At 37.5% G+C, this 24,909-nt stretch overlaps 1 protein-coding gene across 1 annotated transcript; it reads right to left on the bottom strand.

Moving 5' to 3' along the window:
• Positions 1-9,311: 9,311 nt before the first annotated feature.
• LOC129492677 (C-terminal-binding protein 2-like) lies at positions 9,312-12,505 on the bottom strand. Its single transcript, XM_055297884.2, has 3 exons — positions 12,397-12,505; positions 12,039-12,183; positions 9,312-10,212 (listed from the first exon to the last, which is right to left on the bottom strand). The coding sequence occupies exons 1-3, from the start codon at positions 12,503-12,505 to the stop codon at positions 9,318-9,320; spliced, it is 1,149 nt and encodes a 382-aa protein (XP_055153859.2). The 3' UTR covers positions 9,312-9,317.
• Between the last annotated feature and the right edge of the window lie 12,404 nt (positions 12,506-24,909).

The raw sequence follows: 24,909 nt of genomic DNA, 5'->3' as shown, positions 1-24,909 counted from the left end.
TGTTCAGTGTGGACTGGCAAGACAGTTCAACTTATTGTGGAGATACACTAACATTTTATGATAATACCAACTGAACATGAGGTTTCAGGGTTTGCCATGTCAGAAGAAGGTAAGAATACAGAGTAGAGCATTGTCAATTAAATGGTTTATTCCACAAGTGACACAAATTATTGCTTAGCTTTTATTTACCCTAAGTCTAGATCTACTATCTCCTACCCGCTTTCTCATTTTGATGACAGGGAATAAGTTTTTAAATTGGGGTTTTCAAAATAATTTCAGGGTGCTTTCAACAGTTCAGATTCCTGGGTCCCGTCCTCTGAGATTCTGATTCTAGGTTGGGGAATGATAATTGAGATATTGGTATTAATTCTAGTGACTCAGTTGTAGGTGATTTGAAAGCCGTGCTTAGAGGAACACAACTGTAGTGACTAGAACTATGGTTGGCCTATTGCAAGAGCTTAATAAATTTTTTTTTTTTGGATTGTGCTGTCCTTTTAAATTTTAATAAAATAGATTAATTTCATATTACACAGAGAGCAAGTCCATCCATTCACCCGTGATAAAATTTTGGAAATATTTTCTATAAAATGCTTAGTATTTGATTGGAAATGAATCCAGTATAACATTACTTCCACAGATACAGCATTCCCATCCTCACTCCCATTCCTATTTTGAGAAATTTTAAAACTACAGAAAAGTACAAAAAATAAGACAAGAGATCCCTATACCACAATCCAGAATCAATCAGTATCTTCTTATATTTACTTGAAGTCTTTTGAAAGAGAAGTGGATGTTTATATAAAAACCTCAAGTCCCCTTTAACCAATACCCATCCCACCTCCCACACTCATTACTTTCCCTTCTCCACTCTTCACAGGTGACCACTATCAAGAGTTTGGTCTGTATCCTTCCAATCCATTTCAAAAACATGTACATACATATATGTATCCATTACCAATAGATAGTACTGAGTTTTGTGAGGAAACTTTTAATTCAAATTTACAAAAAATCATTGTACTATCTGTATCATTCTGCAACTTGACCCCCCTCAACAATTTTGGGATCTTTCTGTTAATACTTGTGGATTTCATTTGTTGCATTTTACAGATATATAGTATTACATAAGAATTTCCCATATTGTTCATGATGGGCTTTCTCGGTTGTTCCTAATTTTTGGCTACTACAAATCAAGCCACAGTAAATATCCTAGTGTGTATTTCCTGAGCATTCATACTCACAAGCAGAACTGCTAAGTATTTCTCAAGTTGTTCCAAGGAATGTTTCCCTATTCCCAAGGTCATATGCATTTTAGTATATAGCTTTTCCATATTTCTGTTTTTAATCTCTGGATTCACTTTTGTGTATAGTTCATGGTCTACTTTTCCCACTTGGAGAACAAACTACCTCCACTTAAAAAAAATAGTTCCATTATTTCCTCACTTCCGGATGCCACCTGCATCATATTCCAAATTCTAATAAATACATAGGTCTTTTTTTGAAATCTCTTCTGCTCTGTTGAATAAATACCACAGGAGTCTTAATATTAGTTGTAGATGACCATGTCATCTATTTTTGTCTGTTCCTTTCCAATATTTACAACTTATTTTTCTTGTTACTGGCGAAGATCTCCAGATCTACGGTGGTAGCAATAAAAAACAGGCCTCCATTTTCTGTTCCCATTTTTAGTGAAAATGTGCCTAAACTTTCACCATTATCTCTGCTGCAGGTTTCTCTGCTGGACATAGGCTTTTAATCATATGCATGTCTCTCTCTTCAGTACAAATTTTCTGGTGTCCCTTAAGTTTTTAGTACTTGTTAAAGTTAACCTCATTCGTGGTGCTTTGCTTCAGAAGGATTATTTCTGGGGCATGATGAGGTGCAAATTTCTAATGAAAGCTTTCCCGCTTTCAAGGCGTTCATGGGGTTTTTAGTGAGTATGAATTTTCTGGTGTCTAATGTGCTGTGACTTCTGGCTGAAAGCTTTCCCACATTCACTGCACTGATAAGGCTTCTTACCTGTGTGTATTCTCAAATGCAGAGTAAGGGTTGAGAACTGAGAGAAAGCTTTCTCACGTTCATTACAACCATAGGGCTTCTCCCCTGTATGGCTTCTCACATGCACAGTGAGAGATGAGCTCTGAGAGAAGGCTTTCCCACAAACATTGCATTCGTAATTTATTAAATATTATTAAATATTGACTCTAAAATAAGGGTTTTCTTATGAATAAAGATTTAAATAAATGAATCTGTAATTTAGATAAAAAATTGCATATGCTGAATTGCATTAGAAGGAGAAGGGCTAAGTGTTTTATTCCTTTACTCTAAAATAACTTCTACTTTTTGGGAGGAGGTAACGCTGGTACTCTTTCTTTCACTTTGTGCAGGTCACTAGGTTGATCCACACAGTAGCCAAGCTACATCATATCTCTTGCTCAGGAAGAAGACACGAGTCTAAGGATATTAAAAAAAAAGAAGTGGATGAATCCTTTGATTTATTCCATATGAAATAGACTATGAAGAAAGCAAATCTAATCTCATGTAATTAGGAGTTATTTTAATTGCATGAACCACAGGCCACATTTCTTTGACAATGACAGATAATGGCCTTTTAAAAATCTTGCATTGAAAAATCTATTGGCAAATAACTTTTAAACCTCAACTAACTGGCAACTAAGCTCTTTGTCACTTATCTCTGCAGTATTTTCACGCTCTGATCACAGAATAACAAGACTAGGAGTAAAGATCATAATGGCGTCATAAAAACAGAACCATAAATGTGTACTTCAAGTGAAGTTAATGTTCCATTATGATAGACTACCCATCCCCTTGAAAAGCTCAACTATTTTAAAACCAGTTCTGCTGAATTTTTAATATTCAGGCTATTCCCTGAGAGGGAGCTTTGGGCTGGAGGTCTCCACGGGTATGTATTCACAAGTATTATGTTTGGGTTCATAAAATCTGAAGGCTTCTAAAGTATTAAAACTTTCATGCAAAGCATGCAAAAAAAAAAAAAGGAAAATCCACCACCAACAAGAAACTAGTGCTTAAAATATCCATTGTTGTTTTAAAAATTAATTAGAAGGAGATTATATTTTCATAATTGCTATGAGGTCTTGCCTTAATAGTAACACTATTTTTTCTCTTCTAAGCAAGTTAGATAATATTAGACTATTGTTATAGGTATGAATATGGACACATATCTGGGAGAGTAGGCTAAAGGGAAGATGACAAGAGAAAATTTGCTCAGTTACTGTCTTGCTGAAAATATTGGGTGTTTCTTTAATATATGTATTCTTACCTGCCAGTGTAAGTGTCTTGACTGGAAAGTGAATAGTCTATAACAGGTAATTTTGCCTTTTGCCTGGATGTGGATCAGGTTTAGCTGATACTTCTCTAATAGGTGATAACAAACTAAAAGGCTCAAATAAATACAAAAAAATCACATGCACTAAGTCTTATTTCCTATTACTGCAGGAAAGTTTATGTTTGTCCTTGCTTACATGTAAGAAGACAGTGTGCACACGTGGTCCCCTCTTCTGTAGATTTCTGTGTAGTGTTCTTGCAATCCCAGTCATGAGCATTCATAGTGAGGGGTTTGCTTGTGATGTGTTTGTTAATAGGCTAGACTTCACAATATTGCCTTAAAGCACAGAAGAGGTTAAAACTAGGAGCCAGAAGTTCTATGTCATTTATTTAGCTCTGGACTTTTTTTTTTTTTTTAAATGCAGGTGCAGAGTTGAATTAATCATATTCCTTAGCTCATGGTTCCTTATCATTACTCGTCCTGGGGAAGCCCCTCTTTTATTTCTTCATCCTATTTTGTCCCATTTCTCATATCTATTTCCTTCTTTCCTCCAGAAAATAACCTAATGTGTTTGTTATGTGTCATTGTGTTTGTATGTGTTCTTGTGAAATGTGTATTGCTGTTTTGTGTACTTGCATTTTAAGTTTTTATAAATGGGGCTGGGTTATAAATCTCAGTCTGATTTTCTTTGTTTTCCTCAGATACTATTTTTGTTGCTGTGTGTATTACTGCTGTTCCAGGCTTGTCATTGCTGTATCATTTATTAGTATCTGTGTGGTATTTACTCTGTTTTTAAATTAAATTAAATTACATTTTATAGACACAGGATCTTGCTATGTTGCTTAGGCTAGTCTTGAACTCCTAACCACAAGCATTCCTCCCACCTCAGCCTCCCAAGTAGCTGGGACTACAGGCCTATACCACTGCACATGGCTTCAGATACTCTTTTTTAAAAAACACAGTTTTGATGGTCTTTTCTCATAATTTATTATTAATTTGTGCATTCCCTATCCCAGCTTTCTAAGCAAATATGTTTTATAAATGAAGATCCAACTATACCAGGTTGAGGGCAAACAGTGGCCTTTAAGAACATTTTCCAGTGAGGCTCTGAAATGGCATAGGACTATCACAGCTCTTTGACCAAGTAGAAGACTTCTCTTACTAGGCAAAGACCTACTATACCTGGAGTACTCCATACTACTCTTTCAGTCTTGCCATACTTTGATTTTAAATATAGCCTGCTTGATACCATGAGGCTATCCTTTACAAAGCTCATTTTCATTGAAATGTAGAAGCTGCTACATCATGTAGACGCTGTTGGATCAGGGATGTATAAAGAAGTATATAAAATTTAAGTAACATAAAGCCAGAAGGTCCTGGAGTCAGGCCTGCATTTGACTCTGGTTTGCTTAGTCACCATGCATAGTCGTTAAATGACTTTATCTTTTATTCTTCACAGATCTTGGACTATAACCCAGGATATTTTGAGTTTCTTAAGAAAAAGTGATTACTATTATTAAGTAGAACCAATTCCTTTTCTCTTTTAAGATTTTTGGTTCCTAGTGAGAACTATGAATCAGACTGAGGAGGACCTGATCCTGAGAGCAGTAGGCAGTTTCTTCATTCTTTGGAACTGAACCAGGAGGCTGTGTGCCTAATCTGCTCCAAAATCATTCCTTTCTGTTTTTCACTGGAGCCTGAACACATTCCAGGAATTAGGTACTAATTAATGTCAACACATTACAAATGAAGAAAGAAGGGAAATTGCTTGGACTCATTCTTGAGAAAATCTTCAGAAATTTGCTTCAGTTAAAGTTAATGTGTGTCTCAGGCAGCACTGAACCAAATCGTAAAATGCTGCTCGTGTGGATGAGTGACCTGGAGGTGACCCTTTTGAGAGTCTTGACCAGCATTTGTTTCCATATCCTGTCTATTTTGTCATGAAACTGCTTACAGCATTGATGATTGGTAGGATCAGAGAGGGCAAGAATCAAACTATGGCTTCATTAGCTCAAAGTTCTACAGGGCCTACACAAGATTTTAGGACATATTTTTCAAAATGACACTTTTCTTATTTTCATTCATTGCTGCTTTATGGATGTCAGTGAACAGCTTTTTAAAGAGTGAATCAAATAGATTGTTACATGGATTTTAGGAAATCTTCATCTTTTAATCAGAAGCAGATTTTAGATCATGTTTTTATGTTTATAAAATTAACAACTGAAGGTTAAAACCCAAAGAATAATTTTGAATGGCCATGATAATAAATGTACTAATATGTCATGTTTGATCTAAAGTTATGAGAATGAGTCCAATATGTGGGATACCAGTCAGGGGTGAGACTGTATTGAGGAATGGCAGGCTCATTTTGCAGAAAAATTAGTTGAAGCTACAGTAAGCCACAATGGGGTTCAATTTTGTGCTCATTGTTCTTTAGGCTTCCTTGTTATATTTTTCCACTTTATGAAAGCCCTTGATGTGCACTTGACTAAACTTCACCTGAATAAGAATGTTTGGACTTGGGCAGGTAAGCACCCTGCTTGCTTTGCTCAGGCCTTCAACTAACTAGAGAAGATGCTGTACTATCTAAGTTCTCTATCTCTAATGCTTAGCACAGCACCTGACACACAGGATGGGCCTAAATTGTTGAATAAATGAGGACTGCAGAATAATGGAGACATCCCTATAATGTCACATCAAGTTTTGACCATACTAGTAAATAATTGGAGAACCCATTTTAGTGTGTAGATTTTAGAGTTAAAAAACCCCTTGATTCCAGTCCCAACGTTATATGGTCTTGGATTAGTTACCCCCTTTAAATCTAAATTTCCTCATCTGTGAATTAGAGTTATTAATAGATTAATGGAGAAAAAGGAAGAAGACTATGATAAAGACTTGTTTGACCACACCAACCCCAGTGATTCTGCTGACACACTGCCTGGAAGCTGAACATTGGGTACACATGGACATACAGAGGGAAATAATAGACCTTGGAGACTTCAAAAGAGGGCAGTGTGGGGAGGAGTGAGGTTGAAAAATTACCAATGGAGTATTACGTTCACTATTCAGATGAAGGGCTCACTAGAAATATAAAGTTCTAGAAAAATTGGCTTTGGCTTCTAATTAAATGCTGCCTTGATTGTTCTCTAACAGGCTTATTCTTTCTAGATCTTAATGTGATGGCTGGCTTAAAAGGATTGAGAAGCATGCATTTTCCCTCTGTTTTCCCAAGTACCCAGCACAGATTACAGTTTCTTAGCCATGTTATATAGGGATGAATATGGAAGAACATGCAAATGAAAAAGTCATGATAAATATGGCTTATTAGAAAATTATCTTTTGAAACTTCCATCTACACATGTGCATTCTGGCAAATAATTGGCATAATTTCCATTGTGTTTTGGTAAAGTCCAAAAGATGAGAGAGCTGCGAGAGAAATGAGAGCAATGGAGAAAAGGATGGCGGAACTCAGTCTGGAAAACAAGTAGATTAGAAGGACTGGAGAGAGAAGTCTCCCAGGAGAATAATTTGTTTCTAATAGTGATAGTATGGAGAGGGAGTTTTCTTTTTCTCTCTCTTTTTTTCAAAGCTGAAAGCACAAAACACATTTTGAAACATTTAAAAGCTGAAAGAAATAGATTTTTTTAAATTTAAGAATGAAGCCATAAACTTATAAGTTGTCTTATAGAGCATGCTTGCAAGTGAAAGACATATATTAGACATGTTAAAATAGCTATCTATGTGGATGAGAACAAAAGGGCTAAAAGGGAGTAAATACATAGATTAGAGGGAGCTTGCTCAGATGACTGGTGATCAAGAGCTTTGAATTGAATATGATTAACTCTTCGTACCTGGGGTCCAATGGAAACCCACTATCACCACCACCAAAACAACAACAAGACTGAAATACACTGTGTGATGATGCTAGTTTTTTATGGAAATGTGTTTCATTTTATACACTGCAAAATGATGCTTCATGCTCTGAATTGCCTTGGACTCTTAGGTCCTGGTGTAAGTGTGAGGTATGTGTGCATGTGTAGTGTTTGTGTGTGCACATGCATGTGCATAGATACCTATTCTAACATGTTTAATACATATCTTTCCTTACACCAAAGGAAAAGAAGAATAAAGACACATGCACTTATATGTTTATCACAGCAATATTCACAATAGCACAGTCGTGGACGCTCAACCTAAGCGTCCATCAATGGATGACTGGATAAAGAAAATGTAGTTTATGTATACCATAGAATACTACATAGCCATAAACAGCATGAAATCATTTCTTTTGCAGCAACATGGATGGAGTCAGAGGCCATTATCCTAAGTAAAATAACTCAGAAACAGAAAATTAAATACTGCCTGGACGCTAAACAATGGGCACACATGGACATAGAAAGGGAAATAATAGACATTGGGAATTTTAAAAAGGGGAAGGGTAGAGAGGGGTAAGGGTTGAAAAATTATCAATGAGGTATTATGTTCACTATTCAGGTGAAGGGCATACTAGGAACCCAAACCTCACCATTACAAAACATATCCATGTAACAAACCTGTAAATGTACCCCTGAGTCTATAAAAATAAAAAAAATGCTGTTGCAGCAAAACACACAACAATGTGTACTCCATTAAAATACAATTAGATAAGTAGTTGTTATAAGCTTGAAAAGTCTGCCTCTTTTACCAGGGTGAAAAAGTTGGACTCCATACATAGATAATAAAAAGGGAAGGATATAGGAACTTGTCTGAAATGTAAGACAAAAGAAGATGAAACACTATTTTTCTTTTTTTTTAATAAATTTTAATACTTTTTATTGAAAACTGCACTGAATGCTAAACGTCTACCTTCACAATAAACAAATACAGTAATGGTAACTCACGCTAAAACAAAACATACTTCTGATAGCTATTATTTTTCTGTTTGGGACAATTTTAAAGTTTTTCTTTTGTCACAAAAACAGGAATGTACCTATACAAAGGCTCAAAATAGGCCATCTTTTTAAACAAAAAGGCAATGATTCACAAAAGACTATGAATAGAACATGTAACTAGTTGATACGAATCTAATAGGATTTGTTAAAATCAGTCACATCTAAAACATCTGAAGTGTTCTTGTATAAAATAGCACGTGAAGAAAAGAAAACGTTATCAATGTCTAAAAAAGTGGGTTTGTTCATAGACAGTCTGACAAGTTACCATAAAAAGTGTTTCCTGATACATAAGGAAATGCAACATTATTCTTCTTGAACTCTTTTAGCTCAAGACTTTCCACTCAATAAAATAGCAGAGGATCTGAAACTGAGAAAATATATTTGAGTACAAACAGCTTGTGAAACTTAATACTTTTTTTTTTCATCATCAGAGGGTTTTACTGAACTCACAACCAACTTGTCTGCTCAGTATGCAGTTCAAATGTGAGACGCTTCTTTGTACAGGAGCCTGTACTGTCTTCAATCCTATGCGTGCAGGTGTCTACTACAGGCACACAGTTTTCTCCCCATTTTGTAGTAATGTGATTTTCCTATTAGCAAAAAAGAGGTCACCAGCCCCTGTAGACTTAAGGGATTCAAGTCACAGGATGGGGATTTCCTCTTAATATTTTTTATTTTGTTGTTTGAACTCTTCATGAAACATTGTAGAGCAGGTTGTTCAGGACCTGCTGTGCCCAAGGGACTGATAAAGAAAAAGCTCTATTTATTCTTTGTGATTTGATGCACAGATGAAAAACTTAACACACAAAAACAAGTTGGTCGTTAATAAATCACATCCTAGTCTTTCAGCGCTTCCGTAAGCAGACGACATCTTCAGTTTTCTAGCTCTTGTGGTTTTAACACTGCAACAACATCAATGATGCATATGCCCAGAATCAGTTACAAAGACCATCCGATTCTTTTTCTCTTCGTTCATCTATTTTTCACTGTCTCTTGGTCCCAAGTGTATCTGAGTGATTACCTTCTGGCATTCTCTGCCATTGCTCGTTGGGGTGCTCTCGATTGTCCCTGTGTTTTGTGGGCTAGTTGGGAGAGGGCGCTTGGGAAGGATGTGCCACTGTCGGGAGGTTGTGAGTCGCTGGGATGCCTCCAGGGATGATCCCTTCCATGGCTGTAGGAAGTCCTCCTGGAGCCACACCCACGATGCCTGGAGGATATCTGTCTGTGGCACCATTGAGCTCAGGATGAATTGCTTGCTGGTCTATTACTGACCAAGGCGCTAATGTGACAAAGTATTCCTTGTTCACACAATTTCTTAAGCTTTCTGGGATGCCACCTGAGATGGCTCGGCGGATCTCGGTGGCAGCTGCCTCCCTCATCTCCAGTGACGCCTGCTCGCTATACCAGGCAGTGTGAAGAGTGCAGATGAGATTCGGGGCATCTTTCAACGGACGCTGAGCAAAGCTGAAGGGCTCCGACTCATGCCCGTCGAGGGCTGCCCCTCGTATCGTGCCCTCTTTGAGGGCTTGTGCTAAGGTTTTCTCGTCCACCAGGCCACCACGGGCTGCATTCACAAGGAATGCTCCCTGCCTCATCTGCTTTATGGTAAAGTCATTGATGAGGTGGTCGTTACGTTCGTTGAGATTGCAGTGCAAGGAGACGCAGTTGCTCTGATACAGCAAATCCTGCAGCGTGTAGACCCTCTGCAGGCCCAGGGACCGCTCGATCCCATCCTGCAAGTAGGAGTCATAAAATATGACGCTGAATCCAAAGGCCTTGGCTTGAACTGCAACCGCCTGCCCCGTGAGACCAAAGCCGATTAGGCCCAGCATCTCCCCACGGATGCGGGCCGCTCCCGAGGCCACCTGGAGGATCTGCTCCGTGCTCTGAACCCGCGTGCCTTCCCGCAGTGCCTGGTACAGCCACGTGTTCCTCTGGTACAGATTGAGGATGTGGCAGAAAACAATGTATAGAGTGCTCAACCAGAAATATGGATCATTGGTTTAAGAATCAGAAGATTTAGGTTATGTCAATCTGGCTGTCTCACTTTATCAAAGGAATGGAGCAAGCAAATACAGTGTTTACTTCCAATGGAATAATGAGATTGTGGCCACAAAAAGATCTTAAATATTGGACTATATTTACTATGTTTGATATTGTTGACCATGTTATTTCAGTTTAAGGTACTCCCACAAATAAGCATGGAGGTATGCGTGTTTTGGTGGATGCACACACTCAGCCTCTCTGCACTATTACACTATCAAGTTTCCTTCTCCATCCATTCGCTTACTCAGAGATTCAAAAGTTTAGAAAATTTATCCGAAAGGATTATGCCAAAGGCTGTGATACGAGCTCACAAGTAAAATGAGGCTGGGCCTGATCTGTGCCCTTTTGGCACTAGGCAGCAGTTGCTTGTCATCCACCTTCACTTTAGTGTTTTCTTATGGATTGCATTTCTTTTCTGACTCTTTCCTTATAAGAGACTCAGAGAAAGAGAGAAGGAAAAGGGTAGGAGGTTGAAGTGTGGGGGAAGAAGGCCATTGTGACATTATTAAGGCCACAGCCAGCTCACATCACTTGCAGGCTGGTGGACAAGCGGTATGGAGAAGGCGCAACTGCCCTACCAAAGCCAGAACTCACAAGCCTGTTTTACTCCTGTGTATATAGCCACGTGCCAACTGAACATTGGAGAGTCTTGCCTAATTCCATATTTTTGGCTCAATTCTACCAGCTTAGGTGTTTGAGGAAGAAAGAGATCCCTTCATATGCAGCCTTCTGTATGGAAAATGAGAAATCAGACAGCAGCGATGAAACTTACAAATTCAAGGAGACTTTTTCATGAGTAAGATTCAGGATATTGAAGAGAATTCAATCAGTTCAGGCTGGAAGAAATAAGTGCATTCTTACACTCGTGTAAGAGTGTGTCCTCATTACACTCAACAGTGTGTCCTCATTCAATGTAAGAATAAAAGCTTAGATCTAGATTTTTTAAAAATTATCTTTATTGTTTGTGTTTATAATGCAGAACTAGATGTAACAGTTGAATTTATTGAATAAGTTTCTTAGCAAAATATGAGCATGGAAGATTCCATAAACAGTTCCACTTAAAGAAATGTTGTCCAGGGACTATAAATTGATACGCAGTAAACTTTCTTAAAGTCAATATGAAAATAGATATTAAAAGCCTTAAATTTTTTTTGCCCTGGACACAACTTCTATTTCTAAAAAAGTATTCTAAAAAAATTAAGGTTGGTACAATGCAGGCTTTTTTATAATAGAAAAACATTTAAAGTCCCCAAACAGGAGAGTAGTTATGAAAATGATTTTCACTTCCACACAATGAAAATACATAGACTTAGTCAATCATGTCATAAAAAATATTTATTGTGGTGGAAGAATGGTCAAAAATATTAACTTTGAAATAAATGGCCTATATAACTGTTTGAATAACACGTCAATTTTGTAAAATAGCAATGTGGAAACACCCATAAGGGCTAGGAAAGACATTCAGCAAAATGTAAAACTTATTTTTCTTTTCATGCCTTTTTATAGTTTCTAAGATTTTTCTTTGGATGCCTTCTTATGTGAATAAATATAATCACACAAATGCTGCTAACAAAATACTCATTAATGTGTAAAACCTGTCTGTCCAGGAGCCCGATGATTTGGTCAAACTCAGATGTGCTCCATGTGATATGTTGTTGGCATGAAGAGAGGTGCATTCAATGAACAGATGCTCACATGTCTCAGGCTTGCACTGCTTGGGGATTATGTATGTAAAATGATGGATTAGAATTGACTACAATCCTAAGGAAGAATGGTCCTCCTCAGGTTTGCAATCTTGCCTGTCAGCCATTACCTGATGCTCACATATAACATAAACGGTCACAAACAATAAATCCATGAAATGAAAGGCACCGTTACATTGCTGATAATGAGGAGAGGGGTCTGAGTTTAAATTGAGTATCCTAACCCTGTATTTCCTGATTCTGATGCAATTGAACCCTCAACTTTCACGTATTAAAATGGTTTACATAACATATTTCTAGATACGTGCAGAAGCATATGGTAAAATAATGCTTTATGGCTACAGCAGCTGGATATCATTTTGTTTGATTAGTACAGAAGAGTGGAAGTTCAAACATAAACTGAAATGACTACCTCTTTGTTTAGCTATCATAGACTGTTTCTTTATCACAGTCATATGCAATCCATTGGAAAACGTAGAGGCAATAACAAACACAGCACCAAACTCTATTATCATAAGCATTGCTCCAATTCATAATCCTTATATGGCTATCTCTTTAGGATCAAGGTAAGAGGAGCAGCTTCCTACAATCTACTTTCTGTTATATTGTACAGGGGTTGTTAAAGGCAGATTCCAAATAAGTATTCAAAGGCATACTCACGGACAAAAGTTCTCCACGTACTCTCATTTGGGCCATGAGGATGAATAATCTCAGACAAATCTGCATCTTCCCACACCTTAATAAATAGCCCTCAAAACTAGAGTTTACAAACGGCATGTATTTCTTGCATGTTGCCTTACATTTGGAAATAATAAAGTAAATTCAACCCATTTAATGAAAAAGTTCAAAATAATAGAGTTTGGGTATAATTTTTTTTATGTAAAATGAAAGAAAAACATGTTTTTACAAAACAATTTTTATTCTTTTGTTACTTGAGAGAAATATTTTGCTACTGTTCATAGGACTACTTCTACTTTTGTGAAAATAGCCAGTCATGACAGAGTGCTTCCAATAAAGAAATTAAGAGAGTCAAATAAGAACCCTAATGAAATGGGGGAATGTTGAGATTTCAGACTTCTTTTCATCACATCTCTGATTTTACACAATAAAAAAAAGACTCTGTTGTAGTTAAATATCCTAGCATCAATTGTAAAATATCAGATAATGGCTGGTAAGGTAAAGTGTTATCAGATTACCAAACACTTGCCATGTGGATTTGACTGACAACTTTACAGCAGGCATACTGAAATATATTTTGCTTAGCAACTAATGTTAAGAAGAAAACTTTCCGAATATGTCATGTTGTGAAAACAGGTACAGGGAATCTGGAAAAAATTTTGCTCTGAAAGGACAACAAAAATGGGCTTCAAATCAACAGCTTGAATGTAAAGTATGCTGCTTCATCTATTAATAAAAGCAAACAAAATTTTATATTTCTAAACAGTTGTGCTGATCCCAACAAAAACAAATGTTTCCTTCAGTTACCAGGGATAACTCAATCAACTAATTGAGTTAGAATAATTTTTGTTTAAAGATTGTTATTTAAGTCTAAGAGCACTTTTATTATCACTATAGCATTCTGTTCTATTTTGACTTTTCTGTACCAGTGATGGAGAAACTGGTTTCCAGCTTCATCCATTTCCCTGCAAAGGACATGAACTCATTCTTTTTTATGGCTGCATAGTATTCCATGGTGTATATATGCCACATTTTCTTTATCCAGTCTATCATTGATGGGCATTTCAGTTGGTTCCAAGTCTTTGCTCTTGTGAATATTGCCACAATAAACATACGCGTTCATGTGTCTTTACAGTAGAATTATTTATAATTCTTTGGGTATATACTCATTAATGGGATTGCTGGGTCAAATGGTATTTCTAGTTCTAGATCCTTGAGGAATTGCCACACTGTCTTCCACAATGGTTGAGCTAATTTACATTCCCACCAACAGTGTAAAAGCGTTCCTATTTCTCCATATCCTCTCCTGCATCCGTTGTTTCCTGACTTTTTAATGATCACCATTCTAACTGCCATGAAGGGGTATCTTGTTGTGGTTTCAATTTGCATTTCTCTAATGATTAATGATGATGAGCTTTTTCTCATGTTTGTTGGCCACATAAACATCTTCTTTTGAGAAGTGTCTGTTCATAACCTTCACCCACTTTTTGATGAGATTTTTTTTCTTGTAAATTTGTTTAAGTTCCTGTAAAGTCTGGATATTAGCCCTTTGTCAGATGGAAAGATTGCAAAAATTTTCTCCCATTCTGTAGGTTGCCTGTTCACTCTGATGATGGTTTCTTTTGCTGTGCAGAAGCTCTTTAGTTTAATTAAATTCCATTTGTCAACTTTGGCTTTTGTTGCCATTGCTTTGGTGTTTTAGTCATGAAGTCTTTGCCCACGCCTATGTCCTGAATGGTATTCTCAGCAAAAAAACACAGAACAGAAAACCAGCACCGCATGTTCTCACTCATAAGTGGGAGTTGAACAAAGAAAACACATGGACACAGTGAAGGGAAGATCACCTACTGGGTCCTGTCAAGGGGTGGGGTGCTAGGGGAGGGATAGCATTAGGAGAAATACTTAATGTAGATGACGGGTTGATGGGTGCAGCAAACCACCATGGCATGTGTATACCTACGTAACAAACCTGCAGGTTCTGAACATGTATCCCAGAACTTAAAGTATAATAATAATAATAAAGACCCCCCAGAAAACTGGTTTGTACAATCTTTTGAAATCTTTATTCAAACAGACACTGCAGGAAAGAGTTAAGAAAAATGGGAAGTCATTTTATCTTTTTCAATCTTGCAGAAATTGTATTTTAGACTTTTTAATAAACACAACAAATAACGACCATATCCTTGAACTAACAAAACAGGTGAAACTGGCATTTTTCACGATAAACTCTAAGATGCACTCAAAACCCAAGTTAGGACAGTGACAGTGTAATTCCCAGGTGTCAGTTGGGAAAGGTTCCTGCAGCTAAGAATTAAGTTTATTTTTAAATTTTTTTATCCAAATATACATTCTCAGGCCTAATTTTCACATCCATTCTTTTGCTTCTGATTGGCTCTGGCAACAATAGACTTTAACAAGAAAAAGGTTTTTTTTTTTTTGTTTAAACTATTTAAATTAAACCACAATGTGGTATAGGAATATAAAAACCTATCTTTTTTGTTTGAAAAATACTAGAAAAATGTCTTTTTATCATTTAAACAACCTTGTAGATCAAGTGACTACTTTTCAAGTTAATCACCAATGAATAAAAATGAACTGCAACTGTGAGGTTTTTTTCCCTGTTCGTTTCTACCTAATATTTTTGAGGTTTTTTTCCCTGAAGTTATTCAGCTTTGACTCACATACAGTTATCAGCCTGGCACAGGAGCTCCCAAAGAATGATGCATTCATTTAGTGGCCTCTGTCTTCTTTCTAAGCAACCTGAGAGGAACAATTGTTTAATCTCTTTTCTATGCTATTCTTTGACTCAGTGGGAAGAAACTGGCCTCTGGACCTCTCTTCCTGGCCTGCCTCTTTCTAACCTTCCCAGTTCAGTGTGAGGAACACAAAGAGATTGATGAGCCTGGGGTACACCTTCTTCCACTCAGCAGTGCACAGCTGGGAAGGAAGGCAGAAAAGTTCTGCTCACAGACCACACAAAGTACTCCCCACCAGGCCACAGCTGTGACCAGCCAACAATTCTTCCCCTGACACCCAAGACCCATATTTCATAGTCTAAGAATAGATGTGCTTACACTGATCAAGAGTGTAGGAGGTTGACATGGCTACCCTCAGATGGCTGGGGCTCAGATGCATAAAGATGTCATGAGATCTGGTTTTAATTGAAATGCAAGCATTCACCACGTGGTATTTTATACACAGGGCCATTTTGCCTTATATGGGTAAAAGTATATATTTTGGCAATGTCACAAAACAAAACAATGAGTATGAGTTGGAACAAAAACTTATCAGGATCTGTAGAAAAGAATTATATCTAATAAAATATTATATAGAAACATGATATTCATATTTTTGACTATTATACAGATTTAACATGCCAGTATAAAAAATTATTGTGTGATTGATTGCTCTTTTATCCATTTGCAGTGAGGTGATACTCCTAGAGCTAAATTTTCTTGTGATTGACATGTTAACAACTGAGAAATTTCATGTTGGTATTTTTTATTACCTTTTGGCACTAGGATTTCTTCTTTGAGAAAGTCTGAATAGTAAAACAAAACTGCTACAGTATTTTTATTATCATAGTACCACAAAGTAAACATTGAGAACTGACTCACCGTCCAACTGATGTAGAAAGATCAAAGAAGACTCATATCATATTTTAACCTTAAGTGAAGGCTTGTGTGGAGATAAAAATTAGAACAACAGATCAATCCTAAAATACAACTTATTTAGTCTATTTCTCCCTTTCAAGGTTTAAAGCGGAACGCTTTCATTGGCAAATTAGTCCAGATGTTGGCTTAGAATAAAATCCAACTTCCATTATGAAATGGTACTTGTTTTTAATTTCTAACAGATCTGTACCTTCTCTTGACAAAATGTGAGACCTTCATATTTGCAAATGTGCTGCTGGTGTATGGAGCAGGACTGAAACTTGACAGTTGTATTTTATGCAGCCTTTGTAGAAATGTTTTTTAGGTGGGCATATTGCAAGATAAAATGCAAATGCAGTCTGGCTTTATTGTCGGTAGAGGAATAGTTGTGCCCTTGGATATAGCTAATTATGTCTGTGCCTTTGACAAGAGGAGAATTTATAGTTGAAGCAGTGTCCTTTCCTGTCCTGCACAGAACAAATCTCACTTTGCTGTGGCCACACACTTTACGTAGACATAAAGTAGGCTACATAAACAGAGAAGGTAAGAGATATGACAAATAATTATGTTACTTATCTGCATATTGTTGACTAATTGTTGAGTAATTAAAAGCTGTGTTCAGTGATCACTGTGATCCAAGTCTGGATAAACTTGATATTCAGCTTCTGGGCGGTTGTGAGAACATGTTCTAGATCACTCTCACACCAGATGTTGGGTGCTTCTCTGAGAGGCTTCATTGTTGAGTCAACAGAATTCAGGGCATCTTCAGAAACCCTATGTTACCTGGATGACACTTGTCAGTCTACACGGGGGTTGAGGGGAAGGGGGATAGATCTGTAATTGCTGTCCCCAAAGAATTAATTATAGCCAGGCGCAGTAGCTCATGCCTGTAATCCCAGTACTTTGGGAGGCCGAGGTGGGCGGATCACGAGGTCAGGAGTTCGAGACTAGCCTGGCCAATATGGTGAAACCCCATCTCTACTAAAAAATAAAAAAATTAGCAGGACATGGTGGCATGTGCCTGTAGTCCCAGCTACTTGGGAGGCTGAGGCAAGAAAATCACTGGAACCCGGGAGGCGGAGGTTGCAGTGAGCTGAGATCACGCCACTGCACTCCAGCCTGGGCAACAGAGTGAGACTCCATATCAAAAAAAAAAAAAAAAAAAAAGAAGAATTAATTATAAAATCTAAGTGTTCTTTAAACTTTGCCACTGATGTGACTTAGTTATAGTCGCTTTTGCCTCATTTGTCCAAGGAAGAGGCAAAAACAAAAACAAAACCCTTAAGTGTAAGAAGCTGTCACAGACTAGAGCAAAGAGGGTCACCTGGGGGTAAAGAGGGCAGCAGAGCCCAGCTACAGCCAAACCATCTTCCCTCATGGTTAGTGTCACTCTTTGGGACAGTGCTCCTTGCCCCATTTATCCTCTGATAGCTCATAAACTTCAATACCATCTGCTTCCTCATGCTCACCCTGCTCTTAGGTACCTGGATTCTGTTTCTGAAACCTGGTCCTCTTCAATGACTGGATTCTTGTCTGCAGAATTCACTCTCATAGTCATCAATTCTCTGGCCTCAACTCCCTTCTGACTACTAGACTTCATCCTGGAATTCTGCCACTGGATCCTTTTCTGACCACTTTCTCTTGCAAGATTCATTCTTCACTCTCTGCCACCTAATCTAGAACTCAAAATATGGAGGTCAGTGCCTCCACGTGGAACTTTTATGCAGGTCCAGCTCTGGTCTGAGCCCTCAGTTGGGTATTGACATCAGGTTTGAAACCTTGCATGGGTCACGTTGATTCAACAAAAGGAATCTGAGTAGATGGGTTGGGCCTCCAGCTGTAGGCCATGCTGGGAAGCTGTGGCTCTGGTGCTCCTGTAGTTATGTAAGTGTGAGTGTATGAGTATGACCATGAAGGAATGTGTAATAGGGAGAATGAGTGTGTATGACTATGGGTGTGTTAGAGTGTGTGTGAGTTAATGTGTGCAAGTAGGAAGTGAATACACCAAGAAAGCCTTTGCTGGCAGCGAAGTCTGAGAGAAGTGGTAGACCAGAAGGATCATTAGACTGGAAGATAAGTGACCCAGGTTCTATTCCTGCTTCTGTTACCACTGCGCTGCGGGGCTCAGAGCAAGCCACTTTCTGTTTCTTTGATCAGGATATGAAAAGTCCTATAACTCAAGTTACTATGAAAAGTAATATAAAATCTCTGTCATGATTCCACTTAGTCTGCCTAACTGTATTTTAGAAGTTGAACAGAGAGCTGGCTATTTTAGAGTAGAACATAGAGAGGAGACTAATGTTGAGAAACCCAAAGACAGGCTCAAGTCCCCTTGTCACACACTCTCTGGATTACTGTTAAAATAGTACAGGAATGGAGACTGAACAAATACTGGCCCCACCCTGGGTTAAAAGCAGACATCTATGGTGATCACGTGATGTCAAAAGGCCCACAAACTCCCCAGTCTTCCTTTGTTGGCCCCTCGACTCGGAATGTCCCTCTCTTAAATTTTCCTGAAATGCAGACATAGGATTAAATCTATCTCCCTCTCTTCTTGATTTAAAAAGTGCTTCAACTCTTTAATAAAAAGAACGGGATGAACAGGAGACATTCCATGCCATCTTAATTTGAGAGTAAATGGAACATGGCCCTGAGTGGCCTCCATCAATTATAACGAAGAAAATAGGCTTGGCACACTTTTCTTCTTCCATTGACTGTATTGATGGCGTTTACAGACATCCACATAGAAGGCAGGTCCAAGAAACAACAAACATTAAGCAATCTTCTCTTTCTTGGCTGCTGAAAATAAATAGTAATTTAGCTGCAGTGCTGTCTGAAGACTCAAACCAAAACCAGAGGCAAATGTAAATGTCCCCTCTTTTAATAAGAAGTCATTAATAAGTTCATATGTCTCCATTCTAACTCAGGTTGGGCAATGAGATGATCAATTTAAAGCAACTTAGGTGAAAGAGAGAAGCAGATTTGTAAAGCAAATATACTGGAGGGTCATATCCTCCTGTCTCCATCATTTGAAACTTAGACCATTAAAGCAAGAAGGGATTCTCAAGATGAACAAGAATAAATATGAGGAAGATCTAGGCGCCTGGGGCTCAAGGGGTTAAAATGACAGCTACAGGATCACCAGCAGTTTTGGGTTATGATCTTCTGTCTCTCAGATTGAAGCCTTTGCCATTATTGTCTGTTGTTTGTGATGTCATTATGCTTTAGAAAAGTCAAAGATTTTCCCAGGGTTGAGTTTTTAAGTAGAAATTACTGTGGCATTTCAACATTCCTTTTAAAAAGTTCCTTCCTTGGTTTGACATCTATTGTCCTTGCAGGATTTCCCACCCGTCCCTCTCCTCTCGACCTCAGGCTTTCCCAACAACAAAAGTGTATAGCTCCTGCCTTGCTTTTCCTCAGAGACTCCCTCTCCCTGAGCATCTTCAGTTTCTTTCTTGGTGTCTGGTTGTCCCCTTTTTTCTCTCCAGGCACATGGTAGCATCTCCAGTTCCTAAACTCTCCATGCACAGTTCATTTCTCCTGATTTCCAGAGAGTCATTTACATCTCTGGAAATCATTCTGGAATCCCCAAATACATTGGGGGTTCCCAAAGTGTGACCCCCAAACCAGCAGCACCACACCACCTGGAAACTTGTTAGAAATTCAAATTCTCAGATCTCAGACCAGATCTACTGTACTGAAAACTCTGAGGATGAGGCCAGGTAGTCTGTTTCGGTAAGCCCTCCAGGTGATTCTAATCCCTGCTCTTGTCTGAGAACCACTGATCTACGTTATTTTCTGGTAGCATGAGCTCAGGCATGAGGGCTTTTTGTAGGACTCCTTGTGTTCAAATCCTACTTTCTGGCTGTGTACTTTGGATAAATTACTTAATCTCTCTCTGCCTCATGTTACCCGTCTGTGAAATGAGGCTAATAATAGACTTTGCCACAGAGATATGTTGTTGTGAGGATACAATGATAACAGTTATGTATGTAATGTACTCAGCACAGAGCAAAGCCTAGGAAATGCTAAAATATATTAGTGCTTGTTCTTTTATAAGATACTTCTGCTCACAGAATATGAAATGTAAATCACTTTCCTTTCCCTATCATACCTTCATGAAACTTGTAAAGAAATATTAATCAATAGTGTTACCATGTTACTTAAGATGTAAATTGCATTCTAAATCAGGTTCTGATATTATCAGTTCCTGTGAAATTACATTCATGTTTGCATGTAAATAGTTATATGAATATTTAATCTGAATACTTCAACAGCCCCAAAAAAATGATGACATAAAAATTCAAAAGAATCAACTTAGAGAAAGCCATTTTATTGGCACATAGGAGTAAACTCAGAAACAGGTTTTCAAGTTTGTTCTTGTAGGAGCTGATACCTTTAAAGGAAAACACATACACACGGTTTTCTTTTTGCTAATAATAAAGCACCCTGGTCTTTTTCGGTCTAGGGCAACTGTAAATTTGCCATTGCAGAATGTCCTTGAGGTGAAAAAGCAAACTCAACTATTGGAGTGGGACTCCACAGGCAACTCTCCAAATATGAATATGCTTCATTTTTCTTTAAGTGATATAAATTCATATTAATTGATAATACTAAATATTCAGTCACAATTGCTGCTATACTTGCAATTATCATAAAGAATGAGTTCATACTTCACATATAAAATGATCCATATATATTTCAAAAAGTAAAGTTATAGAATTCCTTTATTAGACCATTTATATATAAGATCTCCTCACCCAATGCACCCAATGCTATAATGTAGTTCTTTCCTTTCCACGCAAATTTCGATCCTTTAAAATATCATATATTATACTTCATTGAAAATCTAAATACATTATTACTCTCACAATGAAGAGAGCCATTAATTAGCAGAGAGCTTTCTAAGTAATACTCAAATTTTAAATTAGGTATTATTTTCTAGAATGGTAATTGTCATTAATAGATACTACAATTTTAAAGCTCGTGTTACCTGGAACATATGTCCAGTGTATGGTCCTAGTGAAATGGCTCAGACCTGTAGTAAAAATAAAAAGCCTGCCCAGAAAGAAACTTTTTAAAAGACAGGGCAAAAACTTTATGTGCATAGCATTTTTTTTTTTTTTTTTGTAAGTCAGTGGTAAAATCCTCAGCTGTGAACATGCTGGACATAAGGTTATGCAATTGTGGTTAAGGAAATACGGTGGTTGTTAATTTAATTCCTAGCTGACCCAATTTCCATTCATATAAAATATGCTTTGCAGCAGTCATCAGGAGACCACTTTGACTTTAGTTTAAATGGAATTTCCTTGGCTTTTATGACATTTCAAATTTTCAGTAAAAGATAGAAGAATTTTGTTAAACCATATAAAACATATGGTTTGAACAGGGAGAAAAATGTGTAGGTAAAGTTTTACACTGTGTCAACAAAGGTTGATATGCAGCATTGTATGAGCAATTCTAGGACAAGAAAATACACATAGGTGCGTGGAATCTATAGAAAAACAAGTCTAAAAACCAGACATGTGAATGGGAGTTGTTCCATTTGGAGGACACAATTGTAAGCACAGTTCTATGAGCTTTTTCTAAGGCATTATAATTCTGGTCTTAAACCATGCTGTTTATTGCTAGAGAGGAGAACTGGAAATCAGAAATCCTCATTCTGGTCCCAGGACACTTAATAAGATGTTGACAATTCTCTTTGGCCTGGTATGCTTCAATGGGATTAATTGTTGTTAATTTTATTAGTAATCATTTTGGAATAAAGAATCTGTGTTTGAATTCCTATTGTGAAATCATTTCTTTTAAAAAATAACAGAAACCACTGTTAAGATTGAAACACAGAGGATAATGGAATCGAAAGAGCTAAAAGAGCTCTGCTATAAAAGAACAGATTTATAAAGACAAATAGTGCCAGACAGACTTGATAGCTTTTTCAATAGAATTAAAAACTTACTGAGCACAATGAATGTACCTTAACACACATATATTTATATTTTTGTAACCCATTTGATACAGTATCTCAATAAATCTTATTTGCCAACCTAATTAGCATTGGCTTTGCTGTGTGCTCTGTCACATGGACTGAGAACTGGCTGGAGGACAAATCCTAATGACGCAGGGCAATGTGTTGACTATAGGGTCAGCATGAGGTCTGGTTTTGTTTAATGTCTTTATTAACGATCAGGAAGAAAGAACAAGTAATCCTTGAATGAAATAATATTTTAATGACAGGCACATGGGCTGACTGGAGAGCACAATGAAGTAGAAATGTACAAACACTGGTTCCAGGGTTGCTACTGATTTGAAGGAGGCCAGTCACTTGATTTTTCTGGATCTGTTTCCCCATGTGGGAAATGGAGATAATGGCATTCTTGTGAGAAAGCAAAGATAAGATTTTATGATTTCAAATAAAAAGTGTAATAATGTCCCCTCTGATAATATTTGGCTCTTATCTACTGCTTACAATACTTGTTAGAAATCACTTTAATATGGCAGAACCTAGGGTAGGGTCAGTGTCAGAAAGGAACAGAACAACATTGTCCAGGGACAACACATTTGGAGGACAAGTGGCTAAACCACCCTGAAAAAGACTTTGCAAATAGATGAAGGCAGCTTAGTATAGGAAGCTGAATACCAAGAGAATCTTTTGTGGAAAACTAGATGGAAGAGTAAAGGATGATGTGGAAGAGGATAAAGCTGTCTTGCTGTGTTTGGGGATGGAGAAAGGACTCCAGGGAGACCTTCCTCATTTTACTGCTTGTTTTTCTTTTGGTCTTCAGAAATTGTGTACATAGAAGATGTGTGTATACCAAAGTATTATTTAACTGTTGTTTAGTTTTTATATCAGAAATTTAAGTTGCTTAAATGCAAAAGTAAAAGCCAGTAGACTATTTCGGGTAAAGCCGTACAAGTGATGGTCTTGGTGGAGCCACCTCTAGCCTGATGTAGTTGCAGTGTTAATGACAGTTTTCTCAGTTTATCCAGGGGCAACTGGCTGAGGTTTGGATGCTCATTTATAGAAACAAAGCTAAAACTAATTTACAGACAGAATCTTTTTTTTTTTTTTTCCCATTGAGAAGTAGGATTACCAAACAGACTAGAATACTTGTGACAGCTGGAGAGCCTTTATCCTTTTTAGAAGGAAAGAATCTCAGTAACCAAATTAACATTAGAAGACAGCTCTTGCACTGTGAAACAGAAAGCTCAAACTAACCTGATCCTGAGTATTTCCAGGGTGCTTATGACAAGTATAGATCCGTGTCTCAGCTCAGACCTATCAAAGAAGAACTTCCAAAAAAGCCAAAGTAATTGCAATGATCAGGCAAGTGTGAGAAACCCCAAGGTTGAGTAAAGGGAATTGGATTGTCTTCAGGGGTACTCTCATCAATCTACCGTGCAGCCGTAGCTAATAAAATGTATTCCTTCTAAGCTGATCCAGAATATTTATACTGACTTACGCAGAAAGGCTCAGACCACCCAGCATAGACCCAAAGATTGCATAGAAAATAGCTATTGTTTTTTATCATCTTTCTTACCAATTAGCAAAGGCTAAGGTTAGTACTTAAGAATCTCATTTTACAATTTCTAAGAGTACAGCTTACTGTTCATGAGTTATTTATTTTCAATTTACTTATAATTTTTATCCTGCTTATATCCAAAAACCAATTTGAGGATTACATTTCAAATTGCCTTTCCAGTGAGGGTTGATGAAAAGGAACTTTCTGAATTCCTGCTGTGACTAGAGGGGTCCCATCAACATTCTTATGGAATTGAGACTAAAATTCACCCCTGTCTCCTGTAAGACATTGTTCTCTATACTATGCCACAAACACCTATTTTTTTTTTTAAGACAGGTATGGCCATACAAAATAAGGTACAAATCTGAGGAAACATTTCCTGTACATTTGCAGAATTGTAAAAACGGCAGAAATGTTAGAGAAGGACTGAGTAGGCATTAGTGAGCAGGTGTAAAGATATTCTCATACATTTGTATGTCCTAGAGCCTCAGAAAAGAGCAAGGACCTCTGCCTGACTAGGACTTACCTCTTTGCCAGGGCTGCAATCATTTTAGCACAGTCCCTGTGCATGGAAGGGACTGTGAGGGTAGAAATTATTTTCTCATAATATACGTTTTTGTTTCTACCTCTTTAAAAGTCAAGCCATCTGTCTTAGTGTTTTCATGCTCCTGTAACAATATACCTGAGACTGGATCATTTATACAGAATAGAAATTTATTTCTCACAGTCCTGGAGGCTGAAAGTCCATGATCAAGGAGTGAGCAGATTCAGTGTCTAATGAGGGCCTGGTCTCCGCTTCCAAGATGGTTCCTTGAATGTGTCCTCACATGGTACAAGTGACAGAAGAGCAAAAGGAGCCTAGCCAGTTCCCGCCAACCCTTTTATAAGGTCGCTAACCTAATTGATGAGGGCTCCACCCTCAAGATTTAATCACCTTCTAAAGTCCCTACCTCTTAATAAACACTATCACATCAGAATTTAAGTTTCAGTTTATGAATTTTGGGGTGACACATACATACTTTAAACAATGGCACCATCCTTTAATAAAATATACATTTCTTAAAAAAAATCTAT

This window comes from Symphalangus syndactylus, chromosome 11 (genome assembly GCF_028878055.3).
Source record: "Symphalangus syndactylus isolate Jambi chromosome 11, NHGRI_mSymSyn1-v2.1_pri, whole genome shotgun sequence".
Taxonomy (NCBI): domain Eukaryota; kingdom Metazoa; phylum Chordata; class Mammalia; order Primates; family Hylobatidae; genus Symphalangus; species Symphalangus syndactylus.
Note: the sequence above shows the minus strand (reverse complement) of the source record. Positions and strands in the feature narration are given on the sequence as shown.